The 12,862-nt window shown below is 52.3% G+C and overlaps 1 protein-coding gene across 1 annotated transcript in view; it reads right to left on the reverse strand.

Moving 5' to 3' along the window:
- The window catches only part of LOC127575535 (uncharacterized), a 20,732-nt gene extending 8,078 nt beyond the window's left edge, over positions 1-12,654 (reverse strand). The window contains exon 1 of the mRNA XM_052025467.1: positions 12,465-12,654. Within this exon, the coding sequence (XP_051881427.1) occupies positions 12,465-12,654 (190 nt within the window). The remainder of the gene's footprint in view (positions 1-12,464) is intronic.
- Positions 12,655-12,862: the final 208 nt, after the last annotated feature.

Consider the following 12,862-nt stretch of genomic DNA (forward strand, 5'->3'; position numbering starts at 1 on the left):
CACATTTGCTGTCCTCTGGTTGGAACGGATGAGTTGGGCCACAAGTGAGGTGCCAGATACCAAAGTGCCCATCTGAGCCGGTCCCATTTGCCCACACTTGGCCCACGTCCCTCGAAACCTTTCCTGTCTATGTAGCTGTCCAAATGCCTTCTAATGTTGTTACTGTACTTGCCTCCAACAGAGGGTGAAGATGCATGGGATCCACGGTGACTTGGTAGTTTGGATTCAGAATTGGCTTGTCCACAGAAAGCAGAGGGGAGTGGAGGAGGGGGTTATCCTGGCTGGAGGTCTGTGACCAGTGGTGTTCCGCAGGGATCAGTGCTGGGACCCCTGCTGTCTGTGATGTATACAAATGACCTGGGTGAACATGCAGATGGATGGGTTAGTGGGTTTACAGACAACACAAAGATTGGTCGTGTTGTGGACAGTGTAGACAGCTGCCAAAGGATACAGCGGGGTGTAGGTCAGTTACAGATATGGGCAGAAAAGTGGCGGATGCAGATTAATCCCGGCAAGTGTGAGGTGTTGCACTTTGGGAAGTCAAATGTAAAGGAACAGTTCACAATAAATGGCAGGACCCTGAAAAACACTGATGTACAGAGGGATCTTGGGGTCCATGTCCATCGCTCCCTGAAAGTGGCTGCACAGTGGATATGGTGGGAAGGACGGTGTACGGCACGCCTGCCCTCACTGGTCGGGGCATTGAGGAGAGTCAGGAAGTCACGTTGCAGCTATGATTAGGCTGCACTTGGAGTACTGTGTGAAGTCAGTGACCATCCACCTTATCTCGATAAGGTCACCCCTTAGCCTCCTTCGCTCCAGGGAGATCAGTCCCAGCCTGTCCAGTCTCTCCTTGTAACTCCAGCCCTCCAGTCCCGGTAACGTCCCCATAAAACTTTTCTGCTCCCTCCCCAGTTCCTGACACCCTTCCTATAGCCGGGTTACCAGAACTGCACGCAGTACTCCATGTGTGGCCTCACCAACGTCCTGTACAGCTGTAACACAACATCCCAACTCCTGTACTCAGTGACCTGACCGATGAAGGCCAGCGCACCGAATGCCTTCTTCACCACCCCGTCTACCTATGTCACCACTTTCAGGGAACTGTGTACCTGTACCCCTCGGTCTCTCTGTTCTACAACACTCCCCAGGGCCCTGCCATTTACTGTGTATGTCCTGCCCTGGATTAACTTCCCAAAGTGCATCACCTTGGACTTATCCGAGTTAAACTCCATCTGCCGTTCCTCGGCCCACTTCCCCAGCTGGTCTCGATCCTGCTGTAACCTCAGACACCTTCTTCACCGCCCAGCACACCGACAGTTCTGGTGTTGTCTGCAACATAACTGACCACACCACCTCCATTCTATAGATGACAAACAGTAGCAGTCCCAGCACCGATCCCTGCGGCACAACGCTGCTCACAGGCCTCCGGTCTGATAAACGCTCCTCCACTGCCGCCCTCCGTCTCCTTCCACCAAACCAACTTTGGATCCAATTCACCAGCTCCCCCTGGATCCAACGTGATCTCACCTTCCGGACCAGCCTACCACACGGGACCTTGTCACAGGCCTTGCTAAAGTCCATGTAGACAACATCTACCGCCCTGCCCTCGTCGATCCTCTTGGTCACCTCTTCAAAAAAATCAATCAAGTTTGTGAGACACGATTTCCCCCACACAAAGCCACACTGACTGCCCCTAATCAGTCCCTGTCTCTCCAAATGCTGGTAGATCCTGTCCCTCAGAATCCCCTCCAGTAACCTCCCCACCACTGATGTCAGGCTCACCGGCCTGCAGTTCCCTGGTTTGTCCTTGCTGCCCGTCTTAAATAATGGTACAACATTTGCCACCCTCCAGTCTCCCGGTGCCTCACCCGTGGCCAATGATGGTACAAATCTCTCTGCCAGGGCCCCCACGATTTCTTCCCCACCTTCCCACAATGTCCTGGGACACAGCTGGTCAGGTGCTGGGGACTTGTCCACATTAATATGCTTTAAGACCACCAGCACCTCCTGTAACGTGGATGTGTTTCAGGACATCACTGTTCTCTTTCCTGAATTCCCAACTTCCACATCGTTCTCTGCAGTAGACACAGACGAGAAGTATTCACGTAACACCTCGCCCATCTCCTGTGGCTCCAACACAGACAGCCTTAAATAAGGAGACAGTGGTGTACACTGTCTCCAGACGTGGCCCCACCCATGCCCTATATAACTGAAACCTGACCTCCCTACTCTGGTATCCTACTTCCCTCACAATAAACAACAGCACTCGGTACCTAATTACTTGCTCTACCTGCCTTCTGTGGACCATGCACTGGGAGCCCCAGATCCCGCAACATCCCAGAGCTCTGCACTCTCATCTTCTAGATAAATCACGGTCCTTCACCCAGACCCTCAGGCCTTCCACAGTCAATCCCAGGCCCTCCCTCGGAGGGTCCACCCCTCCCTCAGGGAGTCTGCCCCTCCCTCAGGGAGCCCTTTGCCCCTCCCTCGGGGAGTTCCCTTGCCCCACTGACCCTCCCCAGTTACACCATCTTCCCCTCTCCAGACTTCTTCCCTAGCTTCCCACAATGTCCTGGGATACACCTGATCAGGCCCCAGGGGTTTTATCCACCTTTATGCATTTTAAGATCTCCAGCACCTCCTCTTTCGTAATGTGGACTCTTCAAGGCATCACTGTTAACTTCCCTGAGCATCTGTGGCTTTATCCACGGTAAGCACAGATGAGAAATATTCCTTTCAGACCTCACCCATCTCCTGTGTCTCCACATATAGATGACCTTGTTGATTTTTAAGGGGCCTTATTCTCTCCCTAGTTACTCATTTCCCCTTAATATATAGAACATAGAACACTATAACACAGTGCAGGCCCTTCGGCCCACAATGTTGTGCTGACATTTTATCCTGCTCTAAGATCTATCTAACCCTTCCCTCCCACATAGCCCTCCATTTCTCTATCATTCATGTGGCTATCTAAGAGTCTCTTAAATGTCCCTAATGTATCTGCCCCCACAACCTCTGCCGGCAGAGCGTTCCACGCACCCGCCACTCTCTGTGTAAAAAAACTTACCCCTGACATCCCCCTTATACCTTCCTCCAATCAACTTAAAATTACACCCCCTCGTGTGAGCCATTGTTGCCCTGGAAAAAAGTCTCTGACTGTCCATTCGATCTGTACCTCTTGCACACCTCTATCAAGTCACCTCTCATCCTCCTCCTCTCCAAAGAGAAAAGCCCTAGCTCACTCAACCTGTCCTCATGAGACATGCTCTCCAATGCCGGCAGCATCCTGGTAAATCTCCTCTGCACCCTCTCTAAAGCTTCCACATCCTTCCTATAATGAGGCGACCAGAACTGAACACAATACTCCATGTGTGGCCTGACCAGAGTTCTATAGAGCTGCAACATCACCTCATGGCTCTTGAACTCAATCCCCCGACTAATGAAGGCCAATACACCATACGCCTTCTTAACAACCTTATCGACCTGCGTGGCAACCTTGAGGGATCTATGGACGTGGACCCCAAGATCCCTCTGTTCCTCCACACTGCTAAGAGTCCCGCCATTAACCTTGTATTCTGCCTTCAAATTTGATCTCCTGAAGTGAATCACTTCACACTTTTCTGGGTATACTTGTAGAATCTCATTGGATTCTCTCTTACCTCATCTGCAAAAGCTATCTCATGTCTCCTTTTTGCCCTCCTCGTTTCCCTCTGAAGTGCACTCCTACACCCTGTATGCTCCTCAAGGGATTCACTTGATCCCAGCTCCCTACCCCTGACACACGCCTCCTTCCTCAGCATCCCTCGTGCACCGGGGTTCCCCACCCCTGCCGGCCGTGCCCTTCACTCTAACAGCAACACGCTGCCCCCAACTCTCCCCGTCTCGAAGTGATTTGGTTCAATCTGAAACCAAGGTCTTAAACTCTGAATAAAGCAGGAAGTGAAAGTGCGCATCATGAGCTGGTGATGCAACGTGAAAAGGTATAACGGCAAACCCGCAAAGGCTAACTTTTGAAGAATTAATACTTAGTTTACAAATAATATACATCCCTTCAAGGCAAAAAGCGTAAACAGGAGAAGTATGTGAGCCTTGGCTACCAAGATGGTCTCAGATCAAAGGAACAGGCTCACAATCTTGACGTAGAAAACAGTGAAGCTGATGACTGGGCGAGTTCAGAGGACTGTGGTACTGAGAAGGAAAAGGAGAGAGTACAAGAGTACGCTCGCCATAAACATAAGGAGACATAATAGGTTCTCCAGGCATGTGAAAGGGGAAGAGGTAGGTAAAAGTTAACGTGACACAGAGAAATTATATTGGAGACAGTGGGGAAGGCAGCGTCTGGCTCGCCGGCCTCCGTCAGTCAGGGCACTGGGGACAGGAGTTGGGACGACAGGTTACGGCTGTACACGACGTTGGGGAGACCGCACTCAGAGTGTAGTGTGCAGCTCTGGGAAGGACAACGAGGTTTAACTCCCAAAGATCACCACCACATAGCCCGGCGGAGTCAGATACAGTCGCTGCGGTTCACAGACAGTTAAACAGGCAAAGCAGAGGAGGATACGGACCTAATGCAGGCCAACGATTCTCTCCTTCTCACCCACCCAGGTCCTCTCACACCTGCCCTTCTATCCCACCCCCCATCACCGCGCCCTCCCCCTCCCCCTCCCCACCCCCACCCTCTGCACCTGCCCATCACCCACACTCCTCCCACTGGGACCCCTCCCCACCCCTCGTCCCCTCCACCTACGGCCCCCCACCCCCCTCCATCACCGCCTCTCTCTCCCCCTCCCCCACCTGATCCATCTGCCAATCACCCCCCTCCTCACCTGCATCCACCTATCACCTGCCAGCTCCTGCCTCACCCCTCCCCCTCACCTCAATCTTTCAGAAAACATCGACACTTCGGCTCCCCCTCCCCAGACGCTGCCTGACCCGCTGAGTTGCTCCAGGTCGGAGGATCGGCCTCCGGTGCCTGCATTCCACGAACACGATCTCACCCGTTCTCCCTCACACTGCAACTGCATCGGTAACCACCTCTCACCTGCTCATTAACCCCGTCTCTCCCGGCCACCCGCTCCACGCCAGCTCCTCCCCGACCTCGCTGGGCGCTGGAACCAGCTCGAGGTCGGACCCTCTCACGTTATGTCTGTGGCCGCTTCACCCGAACTGCCTCCGCCCTGCGGACCACAGCGCCCAGCTTTTGACCCATAGATCTGCCCCATGGACCCCGGCTCAGTCCATCTCCCCAACAGTCGTCACACCCTCCCCTCCCCTCCAATACCCCTCCCCGTCCCTCCATCCCTCCCAAACTCCTCTTTCCCTCTCCCACTACTGCCTCACCCCCGAACCCATCCCCTCCCACAACACCCCTCCTTGACTCTCTTCCCTGTCCCCTCTACACCCCTCCCTCCCCTCGCCTACTCCTTCCCCACCTCGTCCTCCCCTCAGTGTCTCTCCACAACCATAACCGCCTCTCCTCCCCCAGCCACCCCTCCCCAAACCTCCTCCCCCCCCCCACCCTCTGCCCCCTCCTGGATTCCAGTTTCCCGTTGTCCTCAGTGTCAGGTCTCCGTGCCCCCCCAGCCCACCCCTGTGACTGCCCCACCATCCCTCACCCTCCCTCCCTCTTGAACCTCCCACCTCCCCAACTCCCTTCTCACCTGCCCCCTCCCCCCGCACTGTCCTCACCACCTCCCCCACCCCCCCCCCCCCACAGCCCCTTAATGAGCTGCCTGTGGCCCCCCTCCCCTCGCGATGGGATAGCCCCCCATTGCGCCCACCCTCAGGACGGGAGAGCCACCCCCCCCCCCGGGATGGGAGACCCCCCCCCACCTCGCGCCCACCCTCGGGACGGGAGAGCCACCCCTCCCCCCCTCGGGATGGGAGACCCCCCCCCCACCTCGCGCCCACCCTCGGGACGGGAGAGCCACCCCTCCCCTGCCAGAAGCCGCTCGCTCCGAGCGACACAGGAGAACTGCAGTGTCCTTACCAACTCAGGCCACACATGTGTCCAGCACTGACTGTCAGCCGGGCAGTGCGAATGGAACGCATACTCTCACTGGAAGCTTCAGCAGCCTCGGATCCCTGACACAGCAACTTCGGTCAGCCTGTCATCAGCAAATCGCTGGCCAGTCAGAGGCCAGACACAGCTACCCCCAGCCACTGACAGTGACACAGGTAAACACTGGGACTACAATGTCAGCGACACTCACCTTAACCCTGCAGGTACCAGCACCTGGCCCATCTGCACAGCACACAGACTGCAAGGGGGCCCCGGGATAGGCTGGGAGAGCCGGTTATCTGCATGGTGTCAGTTACGTCCTGCACAGGGGGTTCAACAGAGAGTTGGTTTACAGGCCGGGACGGGGTTACAGGCTGGGATCTGATCCAGGGGTTCGTGGGGTTTATATATAGAATACCAGATCCCCGGGAGTGAGTTACAGGCTGGGATTCGGGGGGTTTATATATAGAATAACAGGTCCCCGGGAGTGGGTTACAGGCTGGGATCTGATCCAGGGGTTTGGGGGGTTTATATATAGAATAACAGGTCCCCGGGAGTGGGTTACAGACTGGGATCTAATCCAGGGATTTGAGGGGGTTTATACATAGAATACCAGATCCCCGGGAGTGGGTTACAGGCTGGGATCTAATCCAGGGGTCCATGGGAGTGGGTTACAGGCTGGGATCTAATCCAGGGATTCAGGGAGGTTTATACATAGGATACCAGATCCCCGGGAGTGGGTTACAGGCTGGGATCTAATCCAGGGATTTGGGGGGTTTATATATAGAATACCAGATCCCTGGGAGTGGGTTACAGGCTGGGATCTAGTCAGGGGTTCAGGGGGGTTTATACAGGATAAAAGGCAAGGCTAACAGGTTTAGGGCACCTTGGTTATCGAAGGATATTGAGGCCCTGGCAAAGAAAGAGGAGGCGCATATCAGGTATAGGATCAAATGAGGCACTTGAGGAGTATAAGAAACGCAAGAGAACACCTGAGAGAAATCAGGAGGTGAAAGAGAATCCCAAGGGTTTTTTATTGCTGTATTAAGAGCAAAAGGGTAGCAAGGGACAGCATTGGTCCTCTTGAAGACCAGCGTGGTCATCTACGCATGGAGCCGACAGAGATGGGGGAGATTTTAACTGAGTTTTTTGCATCTGTGTTTACTCTGGAGACACACGCAGAGACTATAGGGCTGAGGCAAGAGTAGTGAGGTCATGGACCATGTCTGTCCAGATAACGGAAGAGGAGCTGCTGGCTGTCCTGAGGTGAATGAAGTGGATAAATCCCCAGGGCCTGACCAGGTCTCCCCTCAAACCATGTGGGTGGGTAGTGCAGAGATTGCAGGGCCCTGGCAGAGACATTTAAAATGTCCTTAGCCACGGGTGAAGTGCTGGAGGACCAGAGGACAGTTAATGTTGTTCTGTTGTTGAAGAAAGGCTCCGAGAACAAGCTGGGAAATTACAGGCTGGTGAGCCTGACGTCAGTGGTGGGTAAGTTATTGGAAGGTGTTCTGAGGGACAGGATATACAAGTATTTGGATAGACAGGGCCTGATTAGGGACAGTCGACACGGCTTTGTGCGTGGAAGGTCATGTCTAACCAATCTTAGAGTTTTTCGAGGAGGTTACCAGGAAGATTGATGAAGGGAAGGTGGCGGATGTTGTCTACATGGACTGTAGCAAGGCCTTTGACAAAGTCTCACATGGGAGGCTGCTCCAGAAGGTTAAGTCACCTGGCATTCAGGATGAATTGGATTCATGTTGGCTTAGCGGGAGAAGCCAGAGAGTGGTAGTAGATGGTTATCTCTCTAACTGAAGGTTGTGACTAGTGATGTGCTGCAGGGATCGGTGCTGGGTCCGTTGTTGTTTATCATCTATATTAATGATTTGGATGATAATGTGGTAAACTGGATCGGCAAATCTGCGGATGACACCAAGATTGGGGGCGTAGTGGGCAGTGAGGAAGGCTATCAAAGCTTGTAGCATAATCTTGACCAGCTAGGAAATTGGGCTGAAAAATGGCAGATGGAATTTAATGCAGACAAGTGTGAGGTGTTGCACTTTGGGAGGACAAACCAGGATAAGACTTGCACGGTGAATGGTAGGGCTCTGAGGTGTGCGGTAGAACAAAGGGACCTGGGAATACAGATCCATAGTTCCCTGAAAGTGGTGTCACAGGTAGATAGAGTCGTAAAGAGAGTTTTTGGCACATTGGCCTTCATAAATCAGGGCATTGAGTACAGGAGTTGGGATGTTATGTTGAAGTTGTACAAGATGTCGGTGAGGGTGAATTTAGAGTATTGTGTGCAATTCTGGTCACCTACCTACAGGAAAGATGTCAATAAGCTTGAAAGAGTGCAGAGAAAATTTACATGGATGTTGCTGGGATTTGAGGACCTGAGTTATAGGGACAGGTTGAATAGGTTAGGACTTTATTCCCTGGAGTGCAGGAGAATGAAGGGAGATCTTATAGAAGTATATAAAATGATGAGGGGTATAGATCGGGTGAATGCATGCAGGCTTTTTCCCCTCAGGTTGGGTGAGACTAGAACTAGAGGACATAGGTTTAGGGTGAAAGGTGAAATATTTCAGGGGAACCTGAGGGGGAACTTCTTCACTAAGAGGGTGGTGCGAGTGTGGAATGAGCTGCCAGCGGAAGTGATGGATATGGGTTCAATTGTAACGTTTAAGAGAAGTTTGGATAGGTGCATGGGATGGGAGGGGTTTGGAGGGATATGGTCCGGGTGCAGGTAGATGGGACTAGGCAGAAAACCAGGCCGGCATGGACTAGATGGGCCGAAGGGCCTGTTTCTGTGCTGTTAGTGCTCTATGACTCTATACAGAATAACAGATCCCCAGGAATGAGTTACAGGCTGGGATCTGATCCAGGGTTTTGGGGAGGGGGTTTATATAACGAATAGCAGATGGCTAGGAGTGGGTTACAGGCTGGGACCAATGCTAGGAGACATTCACCAATAAGTCCAGAGGGGTTTCAGCAGAAGCCTTGATTAAGGCATTACGGACACTTTGCCTTCATCAGCCGGGTCACAGAACGTAAGAGTGGGGAGATCACGTTACAACTTTGTGAAACTCTGGTCAGACGACAGCTGAGTAGTGCGTACGGTTCTGCTCACCACACGGGGGGATGTGATGGCTGCACTGGGGCCGGCAGAGTGGCCAGGCTGGGACATCTTGGTAAAGAGGATCGGCCCGGGAGCCGCTGGAGCAGCGGGTCTCTAGCAGGTAGGGCTGATCATTTAAAACAGAGTGTTGGTTGGTTAATTAGAGGGAGTGAGTACTTGGGATCAACAGGGACAAATATAAGCAGGGGTATCTGAAGAGCAGCGGCCAGTGTGTGAGTGGCTCAGGGTAGGAGTGGAGCTCTTGAGGCTTTGGCTCGAGAGGCTTCGGAGTGCTGAGGAAGGGCTTGCACCCAGAGAGGTAAGGCCGGGTTAGTACCTTTATTTTAAATATTTGGAAGTAGGTAGTGATGGCAGCATTTAGGGCAGTCGTGTGCTCCGTATGCAGTATGTGGGAAGTCAGAGACAGCACACTTGTCCCTGATGACTACACCTGTAAAAGGTGCATCCAGCAGCAGCTCCTGATGAACAGAGTTAGGGAGCTGGAGCTGGATGAACTTCGGATCATTCGAGAGGCAGAGGCAGACATAGACAGGAGCTTCAGGGAGATAGTCACCCCTAAAAGTCAGGAGGCAGGTAGCTGGGTGACTGTCAGGAAAGGGAAGGGGTATAGACAGAGAGAGCAGAGCACCCCTGTGGCCGTTCCCATCAACAGTAAGTATACTGTTCTGGATACTGCTGGTGGGGCTGACCTACCAGGGACAAGTTGCAGTGGTCGTGTCTCTGGCACCGAGATGGGACCCTCGGCTCAGAAAGGAAGGAGGGTAAAGAGGAGAGCAGTAGTGATAGGGGATTCGATAGTTAGGGGGACAGATAGGAGGTTCTGTGGGAGAGATCGAGAATCCCGGATGGTCTGTTGCCTCCCTGGTGCCAGGGTCCGTGATATCTCAGATCAAGTTCTCGATACTCTCAGGAGGGAGGGTGAGCAGCCAGATGTCATGGTCCATGTAGGGACCAATGACGTGGATAGGAAGAAGGAGGAGGTCCTGCGGAGAGAATTTGGAGAATTAGGTGCAAAGTTGAAGGACAGGACCTCCAAGGTTGCAGTCTCAGGATTGCTACCTGTGCCACGAGCTTGTGAGGCTAGAAATAGGAGGATCATGCAGCTAAACATGTGGCTAAGGAGATGGTGCAGGAGGGAGGGCGTCAGGTTTCTAGACAATTGGGCTTTGTTCCAGGGAAGGTGGGACCTGTTCCGACGGGACGGTTTGCACCTGAACTGGAGGGGGACTAACCTACTTGCGGGTAGGTTTGCTAGTGCTGCTCCAGGGGGTTTAAACTAGATTTGCTGGGGGAGGGAAGCCAGAGTATTAGAGCAGATAGTGAGGTGGAGGAGGGAAAAGGTCATGTGAGGTCTGCAGGTATAGACAGAAATCAAAGGTTTTTACCTGATAGAAATGTTCTCAGGTGCATCTATTTCAATGCAAGAAGTATTGTAGGTAAAGCAGATGAGCTTAGGGTGTGGATTGGCACGTGGGATTATGACATTATTGCTATTAGTGAGACTTGGATGCAGGAGGGGCAGGACTGGCAGCTTAATGTTCCGGGGTTCCGTTGTTTCAGACGTGATAGAGGGGGAGGGATGAAAGGGGGAGGAGCGGCATTACTGGTCAGATATATTGCAGGGGCCCTGGCAGATATATTTAAAATGTCCTTAGCCGCGAGCGTGGTGCCGGAGGACTGGAGGGTAGCTCATGTTGTTCCGTTGTTTAAAAAAGGCTCTAAAAGTAAACCAGGTAATTACAGGCCGGTGAGCCTGACATCAGTAGTGGGTAAATTATTGGAAGGTGTTCTGAGAGATCAGATATACAAGTATTTGGACAGCCAAGGGCTGATTAAGGATAGTCAGCATGGCTTTGTGCGTGGTAGATCGTGTTTAACGAATCTTGTAGAGTTTTTCGAGGAGGTCACTAAGAAAGTAGATGAAGGAAAGGCTGTGGATGTTGTCTACATGGACTTTAGTAAGGCCTTTGACAAGGTCCCACATGGGAGGTTAGTTCAGAAGGTTCAGTCAATGGGTATCCATGGAAAGGTTGGAAACTGGATTCAAAATTGGCTGAGTGGGAGAAGACAGAGAGTGGTTGTTGATGGTTGTTTCTCAGACTGGAGGCCTGTGACTAGTGGTGTGCCCCAGGGATCTGTGCTGGGGCCATTGTTGTTTGTTGTCTATATCAATGATCTAGATGATAATGTGGTAAATTGGATCAGCAAGTCTGCTGATGACACTAAGATTGGAGGCAATAGTGGTCAGCGAGGAAGGCTTTCAAAGCTTGCAGAGGGATCTGAACCAACTGGAAGAATGGGCCAGAAAATGGCAGATGGAATTTAATGCAGACAAGTGTGAGGTGTTGCAGTTTGGAAGGACAAATCAAGGGAGGACATACACAGTAAATGGTCGGGCACTGAGGAGTGCGGAGGAACAAAGGGATCTGGGAGTTCAGATACATAATTCCCTGAAGGTGGCATCACAGGCAGACAGGGTTGTAAAGAAAGCTTTTGGCATCCTGGCATTCTTAAATCAAAGTATTGAGTACAGGAGTTGGGATGTTATGGTGAGCTTGTATAAGACACTGGTGAGGCCAAATTTGGAGTATTGTGTGCAGTTCTGGTCACCTAACTATAGGAAAGATATCAGTAAGATTGAAAGAGTGCAGAGGAGATTTACTAGAATGTTGCCAGGTCTTCAGGAGTTGAGTTACAGGGAAAGACTGAACAGGTTAGGACTTTATTCCTTGGAGTGTAGAAGAATGAGGGGAGATTTGATAGAGGTTTACAAAATTATGAGGGGTATAGACAGAGTTAATTCAAGTAGGCTCTTTCCACCTAGACTAGGAGAGATAAGTACGAGAGGACATGGCTTTAGGGTGAAAGGGGAAAGGTTTAGGGGGAACATTAGGGGGAACTTCTTCACTCAGAGAGCAGTGGGAGTGTGGAACGGGCTGCCATCTGATGTGGTAAATGCAGGCTTGCTCTTAAGCTTTAAGAATAAATTGGATAGATACATGGACGGGAGAGGTCTGGAGGGTTATGGACTGGGGGCAGGTAAATGGGACTAGCGGAATAACGTTTCGGCACAGACTAGAAGGGTCGAATGACCTGTTTTCTGTGCTGTAGTGTTCTATGGTTCTAGGAGACACTGGATAAGCTGGGTGTGGACGGCAGACATCACCCCTGCAGGACATCCCTGAACCCGAGGGGTTTTACAGACACTCACCGGTTTCACACCCACCGTTCCCAAGACTGGCTTTTAATTCCAGTGCCCTTTTTTATATTCCCCGGACTTTAATTCTGCAGACGCTGGGATGGGATTCAGATGGTTACCTTGGGATCGACACTCCCGAACTCTGGATCCACCATGTTGCTCCACACCCTCAGTGGACAGAGAACTCGGCTGAGGCAGTTCCGATCCCAGCTCAAGTACAGGAGACAGACTTGCTGCCAGCCGCGGCTGTGTGCAGGTGAAGGGGCCACGGGTGCACTGAGAGGCCAGACCTCTGATACACTTGTCCATACAGAGGCAGCAGTACCAATGACATGACCACAGTAAAGCACAGGACAGCCCCGGCACCTGGAGCACGCTCAGGGTGTGAGCTATTCCACTGCAGACTCCAGCACAGAACCAGGGAAAGCCTCAATGGCTGGGAGGGGGAAGGGGGAGTGGAGCGCTCTCCCCCTGCCCCATCCTGTGACTGTGTCAGGGACAGGGCCTGGAGGGGCAA

This window comes from Pristis pectinata, chromosome 10, assembly GCF_009764475.1.
Source record: "Pristis pectinata isolate sPriPec2 chromosome 10, sPriPec2.1.pri, whole genome shotgun sequence".
NCBI lineage: Eukaryota > Metazoa > Chordata > Chondrichthyes > Rhinopristiformes > Pristidae > Pristis > Pristis pectinata.